This window comes from Callithrix jacchus, chromosome 4 (genome assembly GCF_049354715.1).
Source record: "Callithrix jacchus isolate 240 chromosome 4, calJac240_pri, whole genome shotgun sequence".
NCBI lineage: Eukaryota > Metazoa > Chordata > Mammalia > Primates > Cebidae > Callithrix > Callithrix jacchus.
The window spans coordinates 47,762,326-47,787,649 of NC_133505.1; the positions used below are offsets into that span (position 1 = coordinate 47,762,326).

A 25,324-nucleotide genomic window follows, 5' to 3' on the forward strand; every position below is an offset into this window, starting at 1 on the left:
ATTTGTTATGAATGACGAATGAATATTGATACATTATTATGAACTAAAGCCCGTGGTTCATACAGGGGTTCACTCTTTGTGCTGTACAGCTCTATGGATTTTGGCAAATGCATGCTATCATCTATGCAACATTACAGTATCATACAGAATAGTTTCACTGTCCTGAAAAGTCCCTGTGCTCCATCTCTTCATCCTTCCCTCCCTACAAGTCTGTTGCAATCACTGACTGTTTCACTGTGTCCATAATTGTGCCTTTTCCAAAACGTTATACAGTTGGAATCATACAATACATAGTCTTTTGGTGTTAGCATCTTTCTTTTTTTTTTTTTTTTCTTTTTTTTAATTTTTTATTGGATTATAGGTTTTGGGGTACATGAGCAGAGCATGCAAGACAGTTGCGTAGGTACACACATGGCAGTGTGCTTTGCTTTTCATCTTTCACTAAGCAATATGCATTGCAGGTTCATGACCCTTTATGGCCTGATGCTCTTTTTTTTTTTGAGATGGAATCTTGCTCTGTTGCCCCGGCTGGAGTGCAGTGGTATGATCTCAGCTCACTACAACCTCCACCTCCTAGATTCATGCGATTCTCCTGCCTCAGCCTCCTGAGAAGCTGGGAATACAGGCACCCGCCACTACACCTAGCAAATTTTTGTATTTTTAGTAGAGATGGGGTTTCTCCAAGTTGGCCAGGCTGGCCTTGAACTCCTGACCTCAGGTGATCTGCACACCTCAGCCTCCTGAATGCTGAGATTACAAGAGTACAGCCAATAGTTGTTTTTTAAGAATCCTTTTTTTTTTTTTTTTAAGAATAGTTTAAAATTTACAGAAAAGTTGCAAAGATAGTGCAAGGAGATCCCATGTACCCTGTACCCAGCTTCCCCTATTGGGGAATTTTATCTTAGTGTGGTGCATTTGCCACAATCACTGAACCGATGTTAACACTTGTTAACTAAAGGCCAAGCTTTACTGGACTTTTCTTAGTTTTTTGCTAAAGCCTTTTCCTGTTCCAGGCTCCCACCCAGGACTCTACTTTACATCTAGGTGGTGTGTCTCCTTTGTTTCTGGGGACCTTGACAACTGGAGGCATGCTAGTCAGGTATTTTGTAGAGTGTCCTTCCATTGGGATTTATCTGATATTTTCCTCATTCTTTGACTGGTATTATAGTTTTTTTTTTTTTCCTGAGATGGAGTGTCTCTCGGTCGCCCAGGCTGGAGTGAATGGTGTGATCTTGGCTCACTACAACCTCCACCTCCTGGGTTCAGGCGATTCTCCTGCCTCAGCCTCCCACGTAGCTGAGATTACAGGCATGTGCCAACACACCTGACTAATTTTTGTATTTTTAGTAGAGACAGGGTTTCCCCATGTTGGCCAGGTTGGTCTCAAACTCCTGACCTCAGGTGATCCACCCACCTCAGCCTCCCAGAGTGCTGGGATTACAGGCATGAGCCACCATGCCTGGCCCTCTGACACCTTTTTTAAAGCCCTATATTGTATTTCCGACGTGAGGGCTCAGTGCCCCTTCAAACCCAAAGGATTGCTCCTTGGTGGCAGAGATGGAGGCCATACATATACTGCCCACCCTGGCCTCTGGCATGGGATGGATGATAGTAGGAGGCATGCATCATTGGGGCTACCCCCTGGGTTGTGTGGTTGGAAAGAGACAATAACATGGTTGTGGGGAAGTAGAGTCCCTGATGGTCATCCCATCATTTAGGGAGACTGGCTCTGGGCCATCCACATGTGGCGTTATTGGAGGCTGCCTGAATCCTGGCTAGGACGAAGAGCTCCCCTGTGTCTCAGCAGCCTGGCTACCACCTGCTACCCATGATGCCCGCTTCTCCCATGCTATGTCCTCATCCCATTCCTGCCAACCCCTTCTTCCCACTCAGGAAGCAGGACCAGGGCTTGATTGCTAAACCTCTTGTCTCTTGTTACCATGGCAGTAGGTCTGCTGGCTGTCAGATCGAGGGACTGAAGGGGTGTGCACTCCAACCAGCTTGAAAGCCACTGTCCTGAGTACCTACGACTAATTAAACAGTGAAAAGAATTCATCCTCCTGGATCATATGGCTTACCAGGAGACATGAGAGCCACAGGAATAGGTTAAAGAGAAAGGTAGGGAGCCTTTTCTGGGAACTCTAACACCTCTGGTGACTTCTCACCTTACCTTTTGTTAGAGAGGAGTTGGGACAACTCACGCTGGGAGTCAGATGCCTGGAGAAATGGCTTCTTGTGATCGAGTGAATTCACTGCTGGAGAATTTACCTGTTGGCCCCAGAAGGAGTTTCACAGTGTTAGCTTGAATCTAATGACATAGGAAGATGTTTTTGATGTAATTCATTTTTGTTTCCATTTTTTATTTTTGGTGCAAATTATATACTTTATCCAGGCTCAGAACAAGTTTGTCCAGACTCCCATTATACCTAGAATAATCACCTCTAAAATGGGCATCACCATATATATCATCAGCACCATAATCTATCTCAGAGGGTCATTATGAGGGTGGGGGGAGGGAAGAATTTTCAAAGTCCCTCAGTAGAGTTTATGATCCACAGAAGCAATTAATGACAGCCATTTTTAATACTGAACGAGTATCCTTATAACATGGAGTTCTCAGTGGCCAACACTCCACTGGATCAGCACCCCGCAAGATGAATCAGATATGGTCTTGTTCAATAACTAGGGTATTCTTTCTTCCAACAGTTCTTCCTCCATGCTGTATTCAGTACGGTGGGATGAGTGGCCAGAGCGGCTCTAGTGTTCACAGGGAGAGAGCTGTACACCCCTGCTCCTCCAATTACAGCCAAGTGACCTCTGACTTTCCACTTGACTGCTCTTCAGTGCAGTTTCAATATCCAGATGTTAAGGGATGTTTTCTCCTCGCAAACAGAATAGGAAGAGCCAGAAAGATAACCTCCCTAGCGCCACAGCCATTTCTAGAAGGCAGTAGTACATTTAAGTTTCTTGCTCTGACACCATGTAAGAGTAGCAAAATGTGAGCCACACATGCACGCATGTCCAGAAGAAAATCTCATTGATGGAGGTGAAAGCATTGGACCAGCTCTGTCACTACTGTAACCATCTTCCACAGGTAGAGGGCAGAGCATGCCAGGGTCCCAGGAAGTGATGACAAGCAATCATTAGAGCTCCTGTAAGAATCTTCCCTAAGCACTTTCTTCCGTGACACAACTACTTTGTGGCATCTATGCTCTGTCATCCGGGCTGGAGTGCAGTGACATGATCTCAGCTCACTGCAGCCTCTGCTTCCTTAGTTCAAGCGATTCTCCTGCTAGCCGCCTGAGTAGCTGGGACTACCAGGCCTGTGCAACCGCACCTGGCTAATATTTGTATTTTTAGTAGAGATGGGGTTTCGTCATGTTGGCCTGGCTGGTCTCAAATTCCTGACCTCAGGTGATCCACCAGCCTCGGCCTCCCAAAGTGTTAGGATTACAGGCGTGGGCCACTGTGTCCGGCCTTGATGTAATTCTTAAGGGGAGTAAGCCAGCTATAAAAGGTAGTGTACGCAATATGTACGGCCAAAACCAAACCCAGACACAGCAATGACCACAATGATGGGCCTCAACATATTGTCTTGGGATGATAGAATTATGAGAAATGTTTAATTTATTTTTTATGCTTTTCTGTTCTTTCCAAGTTTTCCAAGTTGAAAACATATTCCTTTTAAAGATAGAAAAAAAATGTTTAAAATGTAATCTTCATTCTTCAAAAATATTTTCTGGTTTTGCTTCTCCTTGCCCCAAAGACCCCCTACTAAAGTCAGGAGACGCACACTGAGTGCTTCGTGTGGGGAAACAGCTCGGCTATGGTGCTCTGCCATGCATGTCCCCACACAGGCCTGAAGAGCAAGGCATAAATCACAGCTGGTCTGAGTCTTGGCAGAACGCCCTGTAAGCCTCCTGGAATGTGAGTGTATACAGGAAGTTTGCGTGGTTGCTGCTAGGTTATTTTCCACTTGCTTCCCTGTCTTCTCAGAAGGCTATCCTAGAGGTTTCTTGTCACCTCTCTTGTTCTGATGAGGTCTGGAGCTTTCTGCCTCTGCCCGCTCAGGGTACAGCTGAGGCTATAGAACTGCTCAGGGCAGCATGGAGTTGGCCCCTCTGCACCAGAGTATCCCACCATCCCCCTTGCTGTCATCTGGTCCCTGTGCTTCAGTGACATCTGGTGGGGTAAGGGACACATGGAGCTGACACCTTGCCTACTCTGGCTTCCGCTGTCTCTGTGAGTCTTACACTGTCTGAATATGCCAGCTTTGCCTGGACACTTCCTGAGTTGCACTGGATGACCCTTGTCGACCAGTCAGTGCTAGACTCCCTCGGGCACCAGCTGGGGAAGGCCTCAGTCACTGATGAACTTGCTGGGAAGGGCTTTTAACCTGGGGTCCACAAACAGAATCCAGGGGCTCTGCCAATGTGGATGGGAACCAATCACATCTTTATCTTCCCTAGCTGCTACCTGAAATTAAGTATTTCCTTCAGTGATAAATGTAGACAACAAACCACAGAAGTACTAAGAATACCTGTGACTTTGTGACCAACAGAAATCATGCATATTTTCATATCACCTGACAGTTGTGCAGAGATCGTGAAGTATTGTGTCATTTCATCATTATTTTGAAGTTATGATAAATATTGGGCCCATACGTAGATCTTACTAATTCATGCATTTTAAAAGTAGTACACGTATTACTATACCATAGCTCAAAATGTTTTGATAACTGTATTTATTCTAACCAGTTTTCTTTGTTATCTCATGCATTTAATTTTATCCAGATATTCTTCTCTATTGTCCTGTCACATGGCCACTTGATATCACACTGGTTATTGTTTGGCTGTGTCCTTGGAAAATCATCTTCTGACTCTCAGCTTTCTTGTCCTTAAAACGAAGGGATCAGCCTGTTAGATAATCACTAAGGGTTCTGCCAGTCGGACACCTGATCTGACTGTGTGTATTTCAGCACTTCCACTGTGCCACAACTGAGGTGTTACATGAGGACAACTGAAACGGGGATTCTATGCTAACACTTATGGACAGGTTACTTTAGCTTTTGTCATACAGAAAACTTCTAAGAATTTGTCTAGGAAATATGCAAAAATTTATCTACAAATATGCTTTGGGCAACAAATCAGAAACAACCTAAATATTCAATGATAGGAGATTACAACATATTTATGTGATGGAACAGTAACAGCCATTAAAACAACGTTGTAGGACAATAACATGAAAAAATAGCCATGCTATACAATTAATTTTTTAAAAGCCATTTGCAATACTTGAACAGTTATATGATTTATTTATTTGTTTATTTATTTATTTATTATTATTATTTTGGAGACAGAGCCTTGCTCAGTCACCCAGGCTGGAGTGCAGTGGGTCGATCACTGCTCACTGCAGCCTTGACCTCCCAGGCTCAAGCACTCTTCACATCTCAGCCTCCCAGGTAGCTGAGGCTACAGGCAAATACTACCAAGCTTGGCTAATTATTTTTATTTTTATTTTGGTAGAGACAGGGCTCGCCATGTTACCCAGGCTGGTCCGAACTCCTGGGCTCAAGTGATGCTTCTGCTGTGGCCTTCCAAAGTGCTGGGATTACAGGCATGAGCCACCGTGCCCAGCCTGATTCTATTTGTATAAAACCATATGGATATGTATGCATAGAAGTCAAAGTAAAATAATACAATCAAACGTGTTAATATCAGTTACAGTTAAGTAGAGTAATTACGGTAATTTTTACTTTCTCTGTTGTGTTTTTCTGCATAGTAAAATTTCTATAATTAATATTCACATTGTATATGACTCTGTAATAAGAAAAACAATAAATGCTGTCATTAGGAGAATACCACACAAAGCATTGGTGGCTAACCCACAGGTTTTTGGGAACTGCATCTTCCATCCCTAATTTTTCCACTAATCAGGCAGAATTTCAGGCATGAGAGCAAGGAAACAATGAACTCCTGACCTTTTGTCATCCTTGTTACTACAGTGAGCACCTGCTTCATGAGCAGGGGCTGAGAGCATGAAGGCCCGTGGCTCAAAGGCCCCACTCTGCCTCTTGACAGCCTCAATGGGACTGCATGACTGGCCCCTCCCCAGCTTCCCTGATGATCCCCAGACCATACCTGCAGGTTGGCGGCCTCCTCTGCCCACCAGACTTCAAACTCTTTCTGTAGCTTCACCTTGGCTTTGTCCATGAGCAGCTGCAAGTGCTCGATCTCCACCTTCAGGGCTTTCAGGCGAGTGAACATTGTTTTATACCTGGGGTGAAATCGGAGAAGAGTCAGTGCACCGTTGTCTTGAAAGCATGGCATGGAGGGAGGGCTGTAAATGAATGGGGCCTGTGCCTTAGAATCCTGGTAGAGCTGCCCTGGGGCCCAGGGACTGGGACCTTATAGGAGCTTCTGAGGCCAGGATATGGTGCCAGGATTTGAGTCCATCACAGCAAAGATGAAACAGAGGGAGACATTTTTGTCCAGTAGGCCCATGTGACTGTATGTGTGAGATGAATAACTTCTCCCCCAAGAACGAAAACTGCCATTCACTTACTAAGAGATAAGCATTGCTGTAGGCACTCAACATACAGAAACTCTTTAATCCTCTTCACAACCCTAGGAAGGAGGCACTGTTGTTATCACCTCCATTTTACAGATTTGGAACCTGAGGCAGGTATGGAGAAGTTATATAACTTGCTCTATGGGAGAGAGATAACTGAGAAGCCAGGATTTGAACCCAGGTGGTCTGATTCTAGAACCACAGTCTTAACTGCCTCACTGTTTTGCTGGCTCACCTTCATGCTGAGGACTAAAAGTAGCATTGTGCTTATGAATGCACACATATATTGGTTTTGGGAATGCTATAATGAATTAGAAATTGTCCAACAGGAAGCAGTCCAATAGCCAGGCCAAAGAGATAAGTTGGCCTCTAAGGCGACTCTGAGATTGGAAATGTGGGCCAAGGGGACAATATGAAGATGGAGTAAAGACACAAGGAGAATGGGTGGGAGGCTGGGTGCAGTGGCGCACGCCTGTAATCCCAGCACTTAGGGAGGCTGAGGCGGGTAGATCACCTGAGCTCAGGAGTTTGAGACCAGCCTGAGCCTACATTGTGAAACCCCGTCTCTACTAAAACTACAAAAATTAGCTGGGCATGGTGGCATGTGCCTGTAATCCCAGCTACTCGGGAGGCTGAGGCAGGAGAATTGCTTGAACCGAGAAGGTGGAGGTTGCAATGAGCTGTTATTGCGCCATTGCACTCCAGCCTGGGTAACAAGAGTGAAACTCCGTCTCAAAAAAGAAAAAAAAAAAACAAACAAAATTAGCCAGGTGTGGTGGCACATGCCTGTAATCCCAGCTATTCTGGAGGCTGAGGCAGGGGAATTGCTTGAACCTGGGAGGTGGAGGTTGCAGTGAGCCGTGATCACACCGTTACACTCCAACCTGGGAAACAAAGTGAGACTCCATCTCAAAAAAGAAAAAATGAATGGGTTGGAAAGAAACTGAGGAAAATGAACAGAGTGAGGGAGAAAATGGATGACTGGGGAGATCCCAAGGGAGTGGAGAGTGACAGAGGCATGTGTGCTCGGGTAGTCAGGGCCTTCTGTAGGAAGATACGTGCACACCTGCCAGGAGCGACCTGAAGACCAGTGCCTGGGGCTTTGATGGCCTGGGTGTGCGTGCGAGTGCAGGGAGGGGAGGGGTGCATGCCAGGTCACCTGGAGATTGGGGTGGGGCAGGAAATATGCTGCAGTGACACCACCAGCTCCCTGTGAAGGGAAGGTGACTTTAGTCTCTCCAGAACCTACCCTACCATGGCATGGGGGAGACAGCATGTATGTGCTGAATGCACAAATGGATGAATGGATGCAGCTTGACCGGCATGTGGGGCAAGATCTGGTAACCATGCTGCGACCCCAAATGCCTGCAGCTGCGTTGAGAATATGACATTCTTAGGACTCCGGAAGGGAGTGGGCTTCAGCCACAGGCCTGTGAAGACCACCGTGGTCATACTTCTTGGCTCCTCTAGGTGGAAGCAGTGGACAAGCCCAGCTGCTTCCCGGGCCTGGCTTGGCTAGTCCTGCATTCTAACCTCACACTGCCTGGGTTCTTGCCTTTCCCACCTGCCTGCTCAAAGGCAGCTCCTCCTCTTCCTGCTATTTTAGGAGACAGCTGCTGGACCCATGTCCCTGAGTAGCTCCAGTCCTGGGCTAGGAGTTGGCCACTCTGCTCTGTCCTGCCCTGGGCAGCTCCAGGACAACACTGAGACCCTGGGAGGCTGGGGTGGGGCTGTGAGTGGCCAAAAGGAAGGGCACCTTCTCTTTTCTTCCTCCAGTTGTGATCGCAGCTTCTCCTCCTGCTGGTCTGGCATGGGAGGCACGGCCATGTTTTCTGAGATTCCTGTAGAAGGAAGGTGCCGATGGGACGGTGAAAAAGAAAGGTAAAAGGAAAAGTGTGTATTTAGGGCAGATGACAGACTTCAAGAGCACTCCAAGAAGAAAGGGGCCCCTGTGAGTTCCTTCTGAGGCCTCTTGGTGGCAACCTCTGCTCAGCTGGAAGCCCTGAGGGGAGCGGCTTCCTGGGTTAATCTCTCTCTGCTGTCCCTCTCACTGCCAACATCTGTCACTAGAAGGGAATTCTGCCTCCGTCTCTACTAATCCTTTTACTATTGAGCTCACTCATTTCCTCGAGTCTCCAGGGAAGATGCAAAAATAGCATTTCCCTGTCCTCTGATAAAGAGCCCTTCACAAACAAGGAAACTTCTCTAAACCATCTGACATCTTTCTCTGCCCAAGTGGAGGTGCTGAATTTCCAGCCTCAGAATCGTGTCTCCTGTTTCTCACTCCCCCTGCTGCAGTGGTCCTCATGCCTGATGAGGGCAGGCTATGTCAATTCACAACCAAGGCTGAGCCCAAGCCTTGGCGACAGGACCACAATGAGGCCCGGTGCAAGGCTGAGCAAGTCAGCAGGGATCAGCTGCTGTGTGCGTCTGCGTCCCCACTTACGGCAACCTCTGTCTTCCTGCACATGACTGCCGCTGGTTGCCTGGTTGCCTGGTTGCCTACTCTGGCTAGCGTGCTCATCTGAAGCCGGCTCTCTCCTAGCCCAGAATATGGGGACTTTTTATTCTCCTAGGAGTCTCTTCGTGGTTGCCCTGCTTTTCTGAGCTCCACAGACAACATCTTAGAAGTCATACAGCCCTGCTTTTTACTCCATGTAGGGGAGACTCTGCTACCATCCATGTGCTTCCAGACATGCTCAGACTTAATCCTTATAGTATTTATTTGAGATAAGTGTCATTATTCCCATTTTACAGATAAGAACACTGAAGTTCAAAGAGGGTGAACTGCCCAAGTTACGTGGCTAACTTCAGGAACCTTGGATTCCTTCTGCAACATTTCTGACATCCCTTCTATCACATTTCAATAAATAATACCAATTATTATAAACTAATAGAATCAAATATGTTAATATCAATTACATTTAAGTAGAGGAATTATGGTGATTTTTACTTGCTTCTTCCTGTTTTTCTGCATAGTAAAATGTCTATAATTAATATTCACATATATGAGACTCTGTGATAAGAGAAACAATAAATGTGGTCAGTCGTTTACAGCCCTCCCTCCATGCCACGCTTTCAAGACAGCGGTGCACTGACTCTTCTCTGATTCCACCGCGGGTATAGAACAGTGTTCACTCGCCTGAAAGCCCTGCAGGTGGAGATCGAGCACTTGCAGCTGCTCATGGACGAAGCCAAGGTGAAGCCGGAGAAAGAGTTTGAAGTTATAAACAGTCTCAATTATTATTAACATGTTTGATTACATTACCTTAGTTTCTATGGAAATCCCGTCTATAATGTTTCTGACAGAGTGTCAACTACTTTCTGCTCTAATACTTCCAGGGATGAGGAGCTCACGACTTTGCAGGATAGCACATTTCATGGTGGACAGCTCTGTTTCCTCCTACTTTAAGCCAAGACATTTCCCACTAACTTCTTTTCACCGCTACTTTGGCTCTTTGGAGCAGCATAGCATATCTTTCTTAGTCTGATGGTCCCTTAAATATCTGAACAACAACATCAAAATGCCACGTGTTTGAAACTCTTTTTTTTTTCTTAGACTGACTCTGCTCTACCCTCACCTGAAGTCTCAATGACCTGGTTACTTTCCCATTTATCTTAGGTCTGGAAATAATACTTCCATGGGCCTGAAAGGCACAGAATAGAGAAGGACTTCTCTTACCTTTAAAAAATTTAAGCTCTACATTTTTGTAGCAGGTGAATTACCAGCAATGACCATTTATTGGGAGCTTTCTATGTGCTAAGATCTGCCAAATTCTACCACGCACTGGGCTTGGTCCTTTATGTACCCTATTACTAATTTTCAAAATAACCCTTTAAGGATGGCGTTGCCATCACCTTTCAGCTAGATTCTTAGTCTCAGAGAGGGCTATGGATAACCTAAGGTTACATAGTTAGTAAATAGCAGAGCTGAGATTTGAACCCATTTGTTTTTTTCTGATTCCAAGGAGCTAAATGTTTCTATCAGACAGCCTCCCCAGCACAGCTTGTGATTTTTATTTTCTTTCTTTTGAGATGGAGCCTCTGTCACCAGGCTGGAGTGCAGTGGCACAATCTTGGCTCACTGCAACCTCCACCTCCCAGGTTCAAATGATTCTCCTGCCTCAGCCTTCTGAGTAGCTGAGACTATAGGCACCTACCACCATACCTGGCCAATTTTTGTAATTTTAGTAGAGATGGGGTTTCACCATATTGGCCAGGCTGGTCTCAAACTCCTGACCTTGTATCTGCCCCCCTCAGCCTCCCAAAGTGCTGGTATTACAGGCATGAACTACCAACTGCTAGTGATTTTTTTGAGATGAAGTCTCACTCTGTCACTCAGGGTAGAGTACAGTGGTGCAATCTCGGCTCACTGCAACCTCCACCCCCCAGGTTCAAGTGATTCTTCTGCTTTATCCTCCCAAGAAGTTGGGACTACAGGCACCTGTCAACATACCCAGCTAACTTTTGTGTTTTTAGTAGAGATGGGATTTCACCATATTGGCCAGGCTGGTCTTGAACTCACAACCTCGTGATCTACCCACCTTGGCCTCCCAAAGTGCTGGGATTTCAGGCGTGAGCCACCACCACCAGCCTGCTTGTGATTTTTAGCAACTCTGTCGTGGTTGGCCCCTATTAAGCTTGTGGTCAGTTTTAAAACTTGCATTTTTTAAAAATAAGTGATTGTCAACATGCATCCTGTTTCAGTGTGATTGTCCTTTTGATCCCAAAAGCAACACTTCACATTTATTGGCAGCCTAGCCTGCTGAGAGGTCCTTATTCTGTCACGCTATTATTCTTCCCTTTGACTCCCTTACCCATTTGTTACATGTGTCTTTTATGTCATTAGCTTATTGATAACTATGCTAACTGGATCATGATTCTGTCCATCATCTTCCAGGTGCCAGTGACCCTCTTTTCCTTGTGTCAATTGTCAACTTTAAATTGACAGAGAGAGCAAGTGTCTTATTTCATCATCTAAACACAGGAGCTGCAGATCCCATTCACATCCCACCTGAAGACCACACTGTTATCCGTGTTGGTGCAATTTATTGGCTCAGATGAGGCAGCCCGCCTGTCCACATCACCCGTAGCCCCCCAAGTCTCAGGCACAGGAAGCCCTCAAGGGCAGGGACTGGGGTCCTTCTGCTCTGAGCATCTTCCCCCAGTGCTGTGTTCAGACTCCATGTACAGGGTGCACTCAGTGTGTCGCATGTTTCCTGGCCTTGTCTTCTTTGCAAGTCGTCAGACATGATAAACTGAAGGAAGTATCTTAACATGAAACTGACAGTGGCAGTTCAATAGACGAACTATTTCCTTTTTAAAAAGTTTCATAAATGGGCCCAGGTATCTTCCAGCCTGCTAAAAAAAGTAACACTATGAATCTCTTTCTTCCTTTTAACATTTTTGTCCATCCCAAGGACACCCGGAGAAATTCAGCGAAGCCCCCCTCTGTGGTGACTGGCTGGGCGTCCTGCTGCAAGCCCAAAGTGTGAGAGGCTGCTGGACTCACAAAGGGCCATCTCATCTGGCCAGCAGAGGTGGTCTCCAGGACTCCGTGAAGAGACAGCAGAAGGTAGCAGGGATGGCTGGGGTGGACCAGTCTTGCATATAAAGGCTGCAGTTACCCCATGTGAATGCACAGCCCCTCTGTACAAGGCTTGCCCCATGGCTGGTTGTCTTTTCCTTGGGCATCTTGCAGGTTCCCCAGTAGGTCATAGAGTTGCAGGCGCCCTGGAAGTGTGTGGGGTGTTCAGGAGCCTTAGGCAAAAAGCACATTCTGAGTGCAGCTGACACAAGCACGGCATGGTGATGTCAGTGCCATCCGAGGAGTCACAGAGCCCAGTCCCCATGCAACACCGCTTTCATTCTCACCACCCCAGTTGGCAGACAGGATTGCCTCTGCTTCGTGGTCAGGAAGACCAGGCTCAGGGTGACGAGGTGGCTTGTGTGATGCCACAAAGCTCCCAAATAGCAGTACCAGGCTTTGGATCCACGTCTAGTCACTCATCCGCTTATTTAACAAATGTGGATCAAGCGTTGACTATGTGCCTGCCCCTGTTTAGGAGGATTCCAGTGGGGAAGACAGACACTAAAACAACAGACAATGGAGTCTGCAACATCATGTCCGGGATTGGAAGGTGCTATGAGGTAGAAAGAGGATGACAGGGTGGAGGACTGCCATGTAGGTAGAGTGGGTGAGGGCCTCTAAGGAGGAGACATTTGAACAGTGGCCTGAATGGAGGGAGGGAACAGGCATGCGGAAATCGGGGTACAGAGTGTACAACAGTAAGTGCAAAGGGTGTGAGCCTGCTCGCTGCGTCTGAGAATAATGAGAAGGCCATGTGGGATCGGGGCACAGGTCACGGATTTCGGTTATTAAAGGGCAGACCTCAAAGGCCAGCACCTGGGGAAGACACTAAGGCTTTCACTGAGGCCAGACCCTGGAGGATCTTGTGAGCCGTGTTAAGGACACTGGCTTTGAGAGGGATGGGAGGCTGGAATATTTTGTGGAGAGGAATGGGCTTGATCTAATCCTTTGAAAGTTAAGTTAAGCTTTTTCTTTTTTCTTTCTTTTTTTGACTGATCAAGACAAAGCTACCCCAAACTGAACAACAGTGAATGTGGAGGTGGTGCCGGGAAGCTGGGAGTCTGTTGAAAGGGTCTGGGAAAGAAAGCTGGGGCAAGGGGCCTTGGGAGTCTAGAATGAAGGCACAGCACACCCCATGACACAAACTACCCACATTGCCATGACAACCAAATGGGCCTGCTGCCCAAGGTGATGTCTGCTTAGTGAAACGCATTGCAGCCTCACCAGGAGACAGCCTCTGGCTGCTTCTGATGTGTTCTGAGGCTTGGCTCATCAGTAACCTCTAAAGAGAAATAGGGGCTGGGAACTCAGAGGGAACCAAACAAAAGCGACTGAGCAAGAACAGAAGAAGAGGGAGTAACTGATGGGCATTTGAGTTTTGTAGGTCTCCATCCCCACGGGGACTCTGGCCAGGGACAGGACCTCCCATCACCTGACAGGAGGCACAGGGAGCCCTCCTTTCAAGGACAGGATTCTGGCTGGGACAGCAGCACAGGAGGTCACAGTCCCAAGTGGCCTGTGAAGTCACACCGTTCATCTGTGGGGAGGCAGCAGCCACCGAAGCAATACAAAAGCAAGAGAAGAGTTTCACTCAGTGGCTCTAGGTCTGAATGGTACACAAGGAAGAAGCCCTGAGCAGTCAAACAGTGACTGAAGCTTCAAGTGAGGGGACACACAGTCCCAGGCTGACCTTATCTCTGAAGTCACCGGTGTTTTGGAATTAGCTGTGCAAGGACCAGGGGGGCTCTTGCTGGGAAGGCCAGCCAAGATGTGAACCCCTCCTTCCTGACATAATTTCTACTGGAAAGATCTCTGTAACTCCTTGTCCCACTTCCCCATACTCTCCTCTCAAATGGTCTCTCTCCCGCACAGTTATCTGATGTTTGAAATGTGCAGAATCGTTTCTTTGGTTCAATGGTTCTCAACTGGGGGTGCACATCAGAATCACTTAAGGAGCTTGTAAAAGCACACAGACAGCTGGGCCCTACTCCAGACCTACTGAGTTAAAATTTGTCGATAGGGTCCCCTGGTGATTCCAACGCTCACCCCTTGTTAAGAAACAGTGCTTATGGCTTGGAGCCCAGTTTCAATACAAGTACTCGGTGCAGAAGTTACTGAGAATACAGGCCCTGCAGAAAGTTAGATAGGATGGTATGTGGGAGGTAGCATGTCCCCTACAGGCCTGCCTGCTTTCCAGACCTTTAGGAGCCACTGTGATAAGGGTAAAAAGGGCTTCAGGGGTTTGCAACCAAGAAGACACACTCTGTAAGGTTGGAATTGCCTGCATCTGGCCCTTGCAGGTGCTTGATATAATCTGAATAACAATAACCATGGCACAGCTGCTACTTGGGTTAGGAATGTCATATGTATTGTCTTGTATAATTAACAACTCCCACTCCAGGTGGGGAAACTGAGCTCTGATAGAGGAAGCAATCTGCCCAGGATGGCACTACTAGTAAGCAGAGTTAGGGGGAGAACCGGCTCTGTCTGATTTCAAAGCTGCTGCTCTTGCCTCTGTAAGTGATTCCAATAATGAAGGAAGCCACAGGGCAGATTATTGAAGTCTGTATTGACTTGTCGTTGGTATTTGAAGGTGTTGCTCTTTTCCATGAATGCCTTTCAGATCTGGAGCTGGGTCTGAGAGAAAGTCTTAGTGTCTTCCCCGGGTGCTGGCCTGTGAAGTCTGCCCTTTCCTAACCGAAATCCATGACCTGTGTCCCAATCACACATGGCATTTGAAGATTGCCTGTTGGGTGTGAAGCACTATCTACCCAATCTCCAGGGTCAGCCCACAGAATACCCAAAGCCAGCCTGTTCCATGCCCTTGACTGGACTAGGAATCCTAAGGCAGACGATGTTGACATTTCCAACCATTCACCAGAGCTGAAAGGGGCCCTCTGGGCTTCTGTGGAGCAAAGGCTGTGAGGCCCACAAGGCTGTCCCCCAGCCAGTGCCCTGCATGGGAAGGGGCAGTGAATTATGTGGCTCTACCATGGCAGACAAGACATCAGATCCGGAAGGCATTCCAGCTGGTCATCTCCACCATCCAACTATCCAACTAATGATTCATCTGCTGAATATCCACTCTGGGCCTCCTTGGGGCTCAGCTGTCTCACACAACCATAGATCACTTCAACCTCACCTTGTTGGAGAAGTCAAAGTGTCTATTCTTACGGAGATTGATGGTGTTCGTAGCTCAATTACCACAATGGTCAGAAGCTCAGAGGCAACGATTCTGGCTTCCCAATCAGACCATTTCCTGTTTAATGGCTCAAATTTATTGTCAGCTGGACCTGTCACATGCCGACGGGTGCTCAGTGCTGCCATCCATCCTGGTGTTGATTTCGTATCAATGTAGTGGCCCCTGGCATGCCCCAATTTAAGGGTGTGCTGAATGACCCGCTGACACATGGCTGTGCCTGCTAATTTCTTGGGCACACTCACTCCCCACCACAGGCCCTGCGCTCACTGCTGCTGCCTTCCCCTCAGGAAGAGCAGGGCACTTTGTGAGAAGATAAATGGCGGCTCTTCTGTAGTCAGAAATGTGCCATATGTCTGCTTGCAGCAAAACCCAGGCCCTGACGGTCCCCTCATAGAAGGCCATCTACCATCTCTTCCTGCATGAATAATCTTCCCTGCTCTGACTGTGGGCCTCTCTGTCCAAGATTGTCCCTGTCAGGGATGGCGGCCTCTCTCCTTCAGACTTGCTCCTTCTCACCCCTCGTGTTCTCTGTGGAGGAGGCAGGCCACAAAGTTAGAGGGTCAGCGTGCACTAGAGTCAGTCAGCAATATGAAGGAGACTCTAGGGCCGTATGCCATACTCAGGGAAGACATTCCTAGTCTCATTACTGCTTGAACTTGGCATGGATCCCATTCGTGGTTGCCGCTGTCCAAATGGGAGCTCGCTCTCCTCTCTCTCCATCACCCTTTCTGCTAGAACCCCAGACTTTGGTTACTGGTCTGCATTTCTCTCATCACAGCCACTCAGAGCCTGGCACGGTGACTTCTGGGTCTGACCCACAAGGTCCTGCTTTGTTCCTGGTGCAGAGCGTCTTTCCCAGCCCATCCTTCCAGGGGCAGCCTTCCAGTCCACTGTGACTTTCTCCCTCTTCCATCGGAAGTGTGCTGAAAGTTCTGAACTCAGGTTTCTCTCAAAGCTCTGAGTACCTTGACAGTTCCCCTCCTGCCACTTTAGCCTCATGGACTTGTGACCACATGGCTCAGTGCAGTGGCTTCTCAGAGATATTCGTAGGAAACTTGGCATGCCTACAGTCCGGTTCCATCTTTATCGCACTGGACCAGCCAGGGTGAGTGTTCTCAGGACACATGTGATCTTTTGGGGAGAGCAGTTTTTCTTGCACCTGCAAAAGCCAGCATGGGCCTTCTTCCTATGAAAACCTCTGATGAAGATGGTTAGTAGGGTTCTGTCGATTCTCTTGACTGGCTATTTAGAGAAATTTCAGAAGTTTTAAAAATTGAGTTGTGCATCCTGCATAAAGCTGTCTCCTTCTACTTTTGGAAAACATACCTACTACTAGCCAATTTGTAAATTAATCTTTTCATTTGGCAATAATTTATCATATATTGAAGTCAAAAGTGAGTTCTGAGACAGACCACACAGTAGAACTGGCACATTTTCAAAGTGAAATGGGGAGAGCTGGCTAGACAACCCAAACACTCACATCAACATTCGAAAAGGGCCAAAATAAATGTTTGACGAGAATTCCTTTAAAAAGAGCTAGCAGTTTGCCTAAGCCTGCCTCCTCTCCCTCCTTCGGGGAGGTGTGTGTGGAGATGCTTCTTCCTCCTTCAGGGGCAGTGAGGGAGCCCGAGAGACCAGGCCGAAAGCTTGCTGAGAATTCTCGAGCATCTGTGTGGGTGTTGGGGGTGGGGAGTGAGAAGGTCAGAGTGCACTACTGTCTGACTTGTATTCAGGAGATCTAGAGTGTGGGGCAGGGACTGATGATCTGCTAGCGGCAAGAGCAGAGTTACTACTGTGTTTCTGTTGACCCAACATGGGCGAACATGGGTCAACATGGGTCTTCTCGAAGCACAGAAGAGAGGCTGGTTACGGGCACTTTGGATCAGTAGTGTGCTGGTAAATGTTTAACAACCAGCTCTCTGGAAGACAAAAGCCCTGATTTTCAGTGTTTGCCAATTTTGGGGGTGCAGATACTCCAGTCATGGCCAATTTCGGTCTACCAACATAATGTTCCTGCATTTGGAGTTGGGAAAAAATGCACACAATCAGCCCTTGTAAGCCAGTGTGAGCTGGCTCCAGCATACCTCTGAGCTCCTCAGACACAACACCTGACACTTAAATTCTTTCTCACAGGGCCATCTAGAGGGGCAATGGGAACGTAGGAGAAGGAAACCTGGAAGTGGGCCACCTGGGGGTGGTACGCTGGGCCTATTTCTAGCCCATTGGCTTCCCCACACTCTTTTTTTTTAATTTCTTTTTTCTAATTTTAATTTTTTAAATATATTTTTTTCTTCTTTTTTAAAACAAGTATTCATTATATTTTAAGTTCTAGGGTACATGTGCAGATCGTGCAGATTTGCTACATAGGTATACACGTGCCATGCTGGTGGTTTGCTGCATCCATTGCCCCGTCATCTACATTAGGTATTTCTCCTAATGCTATCCCTTCCCAATCTCCCCATCCCCTGCCATTCCTCCCCTACCCCCCACCCCCCAGGCCCTGGTGTGTGATATTCCCCTCCCTATGTCTGTGTGTTCTCATTGTTCAACACCCACATATGAGTGGGAACATACAGTGTTTGGTTTTCTGTTCTTGTGTTAGTTTGCTGAGAATGATGGTTTCCAGTTTCATCCATGTCCCTGCAAAGGATATGAACTCTCCTTTTTTATGGCTGCATAGTATTCCATGGTGTATATGTGCCACATTTTCTTTACCAGCCTATCATTGATGGGCATTTGGGTTGGTTCCAAGTCTTTGCTATTGTGAACAGTGCCGCAATAAACATATGTATGCATTTGGCTTCTCCACACTCTTTTAGCTTCCTTATACCCTCAGCCTTTTCACTGGGCTCACCCAGTGGGGAACAGCAGGAAGCAACTGGAGGGTAGGTGGAGAGGCCAAACTGTTTCTTCATGTGGGACATCTCTGTGGGGGTCACAGGCTGCATACATGGCTTGACTGAAGGCCACAGCTTGTATCAGATGGCCAGGGCCTTTCTGCATAGCCCTGACAGTCTTTAAATTCCAGTGACTTCTCCCTGTGTTGTCTAGGCCTAGGGACAGCAGTGCTTCCTGCCTTGCTGCAGTGACTGTCTCTGGGGTGCTCTTTCTCGCAGTTTTCCTACATTCTGCTCATGCCTCTGTAGATAGGTCTTTATCCAGTTCTCTTCACAAAGTCTCATCTGAGTACTGACATCTGCTTCCTGTTAGAATCTTGACCCATATAGGTTCAAACTGGGTAAGGAACTGTCCCAATAAGCACATTCCCTCAAGTCAAGGAAGCTGCTGGTGAGGGACTTCCAGAGACCCATGAAAGCACCCCAAATTAGGAAGAGTCTGCTCTGAATATCTGCCTGGCCCAGAGAGCCCAAGACCATGTTACAGCAGAACCATTCAAGTGAGATTTTTCCAAGGGCTCTTCCTCCCTTCCTCCTTTCCTTTATCCCTTCTTGAGAGCCTTAGCAGGTTGAGGGAGGGAGGCAGTTAGAAAGAGAGAAGCTGATGACCATTTCCCTTTACTCCTGACAATTTGCCTGAGTTGGGGTAAGGGAGAGAAGTGTTATCTTTTGGTAAAATCAGAATTATTAAGATTGCATTTACAATATAAAATGACCACTTCTTTGGTTTGTAATTAACAACGAACGACCAATTCAGTTATGGAGTTGATCAATTTCCATCTAGGGGTAGAGGAAGAACTTTCCCTCCTATGAAGACAGAAAGAGACAGTGGGAGAGCAACAAAAAATAACCTTCAGGGCACTTCCCTGTATCACTCATGTTAGGCACACCATTGACAGCTAGCTATTAAGTCCCTACCAAAAATTACAATGTGCCTGGAGAAGAAAATAAGTGGTAAATTTTCTGTTTTCACCTTTAAGTAAAATGATCCTGACATAAACAATAGTGAGGAGAATTAAGAATTGGGATTCACTTTTTACTACCACTTCTATCACAATGATTCCACTAAAACAGTAATTTCTGTTTGATCTAGGAAGCCTTGAAATCTAATCCTTCATAGAGTTCTGGGATTTATTATAAACCATTTCAAACACAAAAAGTTCAGAGGATGATATAAATAACACCCATGTACTGACTGTATTTTGAAATATCTAAATAGTTTGCTGCAGTTTCATTTTTTAAAATTTTAAATAGAACATTATGGAATCAGTAGATGTATCCTCCACAGTCCACTATCCTTTCTCCTGGACAGGCTCCTGGCTCTTTACAACAGCTACCTCTTTACTTCTTCAATAGATATCAGGATTTTCAAATTACGACTTAAAGCTTTCTGTTGGTTATTTAGCACCCACCATTTGTATTTCAGCATAGCCAATATTGGTTTCCTGTTGGTTGGTCTTTCCCAAACCAAACATCACCTTCTCTGGGGGGATGGGAAAGACTTACCCAACTCCATTACACGTGCAACAGAACTGTTCCTAGGAAACACCGAGGCCTTTCTTGGTCTGAGATTTGCCAAGCACAGATGGTGATTCTCATCACGTGTAAAGGAAAAAGAGGACAGATGGAGGTGCCAGCCATACTACATTCTAGTCTATCAGATGAAGTCCAGAGGCTAGAATTTCGTCTTCTAAGTGTTTGGTCAAATGCCTAATTTGCTCAGCACCCATGATTTCTGCACATTTGCATGATGAAGAAAATGGCTCTGGCAACTGGTAACAAGATCATCTGTGATCAGTGCTTGAAGGAATGGACAGTTCCTTCTTGGATATGATTGTGTTTTTTCACAAGAAAGAGTGATCAATGGCACCTGTAGTAAATATGGTTAGAGCGATGTAGGACTGTGCCTTGTGGAAGCCTTTAATGGTGCTGATGGCCCAGAGCTCTGTGGCAAGCAGTCTGAAATTGTCTCTGTTTGCTGATGACTTGAATTTACATACAGAAAACTCTAAAGACTCAACCAAAAAACTTTTGGTTAATAAGTGAGTTCAGTAAAGTTGCAGGATACAAAATCAGTGTAATAAAGCCAGTAGCATTTCTTATACCAACAATAAACTATCCAAAAGAGAAATTTAAAAAACCTAATTTCATTAATGATAGCAACAACAACAACAAAATGAAAACTACAAAATACTGATGAAGGAAATTGAGAAAACCACAAATAAATGAAAAGATGTCCTGTATTCATGGATTTAAAGAATTAATATTGTTAAAATATTCATACTACCCAAAACAACATACAGATTCAATGCAATCCCTATGAAAATTCCAATGTTATTTTTTACAGAAATAGAAAAAGAATCCTATAATTCATATGGAACCACAAAAGACCCTCAATAGTCAAAGTAATCGTGAGCAAGAAAGCAAAGCTAAAGGCATTACACTTTGTTTTAAAAATATACTACAAAGCTATAGTAATCAGAACAGCAGGGTACTGTAAGTAAACAGACACATTGACTAATACAACAGGATAGAAAGCCCAGAAATAAGCCTACGTATTTATGGCCAATTGATTTTTGACCAAGATGCCAAGATCATATAATGAAGTAAACAAAAGTCTCATCAATAAAAGGTGTTGGGAAAATTGGATATCCACATGTTGAAAAATAAAATTGGATCCCTAACTCACACCATATAGAAAAATTAACTCAAAATCAGTGAAAGACTTAAATATAAGATCTGAAACTGTTAAACTACCAGAAAAAAATGCAGCGAAAAGCTTAACAACATTGGTTCAGGCAATGATTTTTTGGCTATGACCCTGAAAGCATAGACAACAAAAAAAAACACAGACAAATTGGATTATATCAGACTAAAAAGCTTTTGCACAGCAAAGGAAACAATCAACAGAGTAAAGAGATGACCAGAGGGAAACAATATTTGCAAACCATACATCTGACAAAGCGTTTATATTCAAAATGTGCAAAGGACTCAAGCAACTCAACAGCAAGAAAACAAATAACCCAATTTTAAAAAAATGGGCAAAGGACCTGAACAGACATTTCTCTAATGAAGACACACAAATGGCCAACAGGTTCATGAGAAAATGTTCAACATCCCTAATCATTAGGGAAATGCAAATTAAAATCACAATAAGATATCACCTCACACCTGTTAAAATGGCTATGAGAAAGATGAAAGATAAGTGCTGGTAAGGATGTGGAGAAAAGGGAACCCTTGCACACTGTTGGTGGAAATGTAAATTAGTACAGCCATCATAGAAAACAGTATGGATGTTCTTCAAAAAACTAAAAATAGAACCACCATGTGATCCAACAACCTTCCTTCTGGGTATATATTTGAAGAAACTGAAATCAGTATGTTGAAGAGATATCTGATTTCCATGTTCATTTAGCATTGTTCACAATAGCCAAGACATTGAATCAACCCCTCAACAGATGAATGGATGAAGAAAATGTGGTATATAAACACAATGGAATAGTATTAACTCTTAAAGGAGAAGAAAATTCTATCATTTCCAACAACATGAATGAACCTGGAGGACATTATGCCAAGTTAAATAAGCCAGGCACAGAAAGACAAATACTGCATGATCTCACTTATATGTCGAATCCAATAAAGTTGAACTCATAGAAACATAGGCTTGAATGGTGGTTGCAAGAGGTGGGAGGTCAGGAGAGGAAGAGTCCAAGGGTACAAGGTTTCAATTAGACAGGAGGAATGTTTTTGAGATCTACTGCACAGCAGGCTGACCACAATGAGTAGTAACGGATATTTCAAAATTGCTGGGAAGAGTAAACTTCAAATATCTCACCACAAAAAAAGACGGGTGAGGCAAAGAATATGTTAATTAGCTTGATTCAAACATTCCACATTGTATACATACATCAAAACATCACAATGTACTAAAAAATATGCATAATTATGGCTTTTCAATTAGGAGATATTAAACCAAGCAAACAAAAATACCAAAAATGGTTGAGGAATGGCAAATTTGCTCTTTCTGCTTGAGCTGGGACATGGATCTGCTGCCCTCGGACATTGGCACTTCCAGCACTCAGGCATTTGGACTCAGACTGGGACTTACATTTTTGGCTGTCCTGGCTCTCAGGCCTGCAGGTTTGAACTAGAACTACACCTAGGCTTTCCTGGGCCTGCAGCTTGCAGATGGCAGATCATAGGATTTCTCAGCCTTCACACTGAGTGAGCCAATTCCTCATAATAAATCTCTCTCCACATATCAATATGTTTCTTATTGGTTCTGCTTATCTGGACAACCCTGACTAATACACAGGGTGAGTGCTCTTTTTGCTAAACCACAGTTGCCATTAGAGGCTGGCACCAGGGCTGACACAGAGTCTTCCTCTGTTTTCCAGAATGGCTGGTGCCGAGCATTAAACCACTCAATGGGTCTGAAGCCTTGGCAGTTGGGAACTGGCAGGGAAATGGTGTGGGGGCTCCTCCCCACTCCCAGCTTCTCCCTTGAGAATGGAAATTTGGCTAAGGAACTCATGTCACTGAAGCTGGCCCTATATTCACAAGTAACTGTGGACTAGAATTAAGTGGTGAGACATTGTTGTTGGTTTTAGAGAGTTACCTAAATTCTTTTGGAACCAACTGAGATGTCATCTGAGCCTTAGGGGTCAGCTGTATCCTTTATATCCTGCCTTATTTCAAGGAGTCAACAATTTTATTTCTGACAGAATAAAAACATCTGTAATCCATCCATGCCCTCTCATGTCTCAGCACCAAGGTTGCAAGTATTTCCCTGCATGTCTGAAAGATGCCTGTATTCGCAGAGGTAATACTGTGACACTTGAGGGCTGTGGAGGGCTAGAGATTCATCTGTTTATTCAACAAGAAGTCACTAAATGCCAGCTAAGTCTCAGCGACTGTGCCTGGCACTGGGCTATCATCTGGTCCATCCACGTCATTTTTTTTTCTTTTTCTTTTTTTTTTTTTGAGATGGAGTTTCGCTCTCGTTGCCCAGGCTGGAGTGCAACGAAGTGATCTTGGCTCACCGCAACCTCCACCTTCTGGGTTCAAGGGATTCTCCTGCCTCAGCCTCCCGAGTAGTTGGGATTACAGGCATGCACTACCATGCCTGGCTAATTTTGTATTTTTAATAGAGATGGGGTTTCTCCATTTTGGTCAGGCTGGTCTCGAACTCCCGACCTCAGGTGATCCACCTGTCTCGGCCTCCCAAAGTGCTGAGATTACAGGTGTGAGCCACCGTGCCTGGCCGGCAAACCACGTCATTTTACAGATGTGGGAACCTCAGCGCAGAGCCCGTTAGCTGCCTGGCAAATCTTTAAGGCAAAAATGTGATTCCTAAGTCTCACTCATTTATTCAGTAAACACTTATGGAGGACCTACTGTGTGACAGTCACTGTGCTTGGTGTTGGGGAAAGAAAGCTGCTCAGTCCAGTAGGGGAGACACAGACTAAATAATTAGTGTCTAGTGTGACGAGCTGCATCACAGAAGGACATGCAGAGTTCTGTGTGAGCCCAGAGGGAGCTGAGATAGCTCTGGCGAGGGGAAGTTTGCACTATCTGACTTTGGAAATGTTTAGAACAGAGCCATGATATTGGAAGAAAGAAGATATATTAAAAGCTGCAGAACTCTTTCTTCAAATACAAGCTTAGTGGCAAAAAAATAAAAAAGATCTGAAGTTGTTTTGGTTGAATTTGAGTGGGCGAAAACCCCAAGGCTGTGCTGTTTGCACCAGTGGCTGTCCTCACCTCGTGTTCCTGAAGGGGCTGTGGAGACCATCTAGGTTGCACAGAGTACATTTTGCAGACCAATGGGCTAGAGGATGCTGGAAGGTCCCATTCCGTTTTTTTTCTTTTCTTTGTTTTTAATTGCTCTGTTGCCCAGGCTGGAGTGCAGTGGCATGATCACAGCTCACAGCAGTCTTGACCTTAAGATATCTTCCCTCCTCAGCCTCCCGAGTAGCTAAGACTATAGGCATGTGCCACTGTACCTGGCTAATTTTTTAATCCTTTGTAGAGACGAGGTTTTGCTATGCTGCCCAGGTTGGTCTCCCAACTCCTGATCTCAAGCGATTCTCCTGCCTTGGCTTCCCAAAGTACTGAGATTACAGACATGAACCACTGTGCCTGCCCCCCTGCCCCCACCCCTTTCAGTTCTGTTTCAATCAGTGGTTCCTTTCCACATCCTTGGATTCCCAGTTTCACACCCTGGATCATGCTAGGTGCTCAGTGAAATCTGGGGAATAAATGGTTGACAGTCTGGCCTTTTGCGTTCTCTTAAATTTGTTGTCCCTAGGTGTAGAATTCCAAAAAGCATTTCAAGACTCATTATTGACCAGTTTTACATCAAATGGGAGAAAATGGCATCAACAGCCAAGGCCTGTCTTTGAATAACAACAGGGATGCCACAAGAGGTCACTGCAGGAATGCCGGTTGGGGGAAAAGAGTCCTCTCAGAGGACTAAACTAGAACAAGGCAGTGAAACGGGGAGCCAGCAGCTTCAGAGCCTCTCTCTAACCCATAAGGCCCGTGCAGGGGATTCAGAGCTGCCTCCACCTGATTTCCGAGGTCAGGTAGTGAAACACCAGCCAGTGGCAACTGGGGGCCCCACATGGCATCACAGCCAAATGGCTTGCTCTTGGGGGCTGCTTTTGTTCAAGGAGATCTTTGTCCCTGGGCAATGAGAAGACGGTGGAGGGAGGTAGAAAGAGGGGTAGTGTCCAAGAGGCAGTATTTGTGGGGAAATCTCAGCCATCCTTTGGAACTTGTTGATTTTAAGTTTGTGGATATTTTCTTTGATTAATTGATACTATTAGTATAACTATCTTCTATAAAGTATATGAAACATGCCTGCAGTCAAGGAAATGGAATGTTCCAATAAGCTCTGTTTTCACAGAAGTTGGGCCAAGGGGTAAATGCAGAGAAAGGTATATGGTGGCTTTCCAATGTGGATTGCTTGTGTCGGGTACATCTGTGAGCTTCTCAAGGGCAGTGACCCCCCCACCACAGAACAAAGTCACAGACTTACCACTTACCCCTAAGGGGAGAGGT

The 25,324-nt window shown here is 45.7% G+C and overlaps 1 protein-coding gene across 8 annotated transcripts in view; it reads right to left on the reverse strand.

Annotated features, from left to right (window-relative positions):
* KIF6 (kinesin family member 6) overlaps positions 1-25,324 on the reverse strand; it is a 412,611-nt gene that overhangs the window by 15,199 nt on the left and 372,088 nt on the right. For all 8 annotated transcript variants that reach the window (XR_013534802.1, XR_013534801.1, XM_035295546.3 and 5 more), the window contains 3 exons: positions 8,327-8,411; positions 6,141-6,276; positions 2,171-2,268 (listed from right to left, as the gene is read on the reverse strand). Coding sequence is in view for 6 of the 8 variants with exons in the window: in XM_035295546.3 (XP_035151437.1) it covers positions 2,171-2,268; positions 6,141-6,276; positions 8,327-8,411 (319 nt within the window). In the remaining 2 variants the exon portion in view is untranslated. The remainder of the gene's footprint in view (positions 1-2,170; positions 2,269-6,140; positions 6,277-8,326; positions 8,412-25,324) is intronic.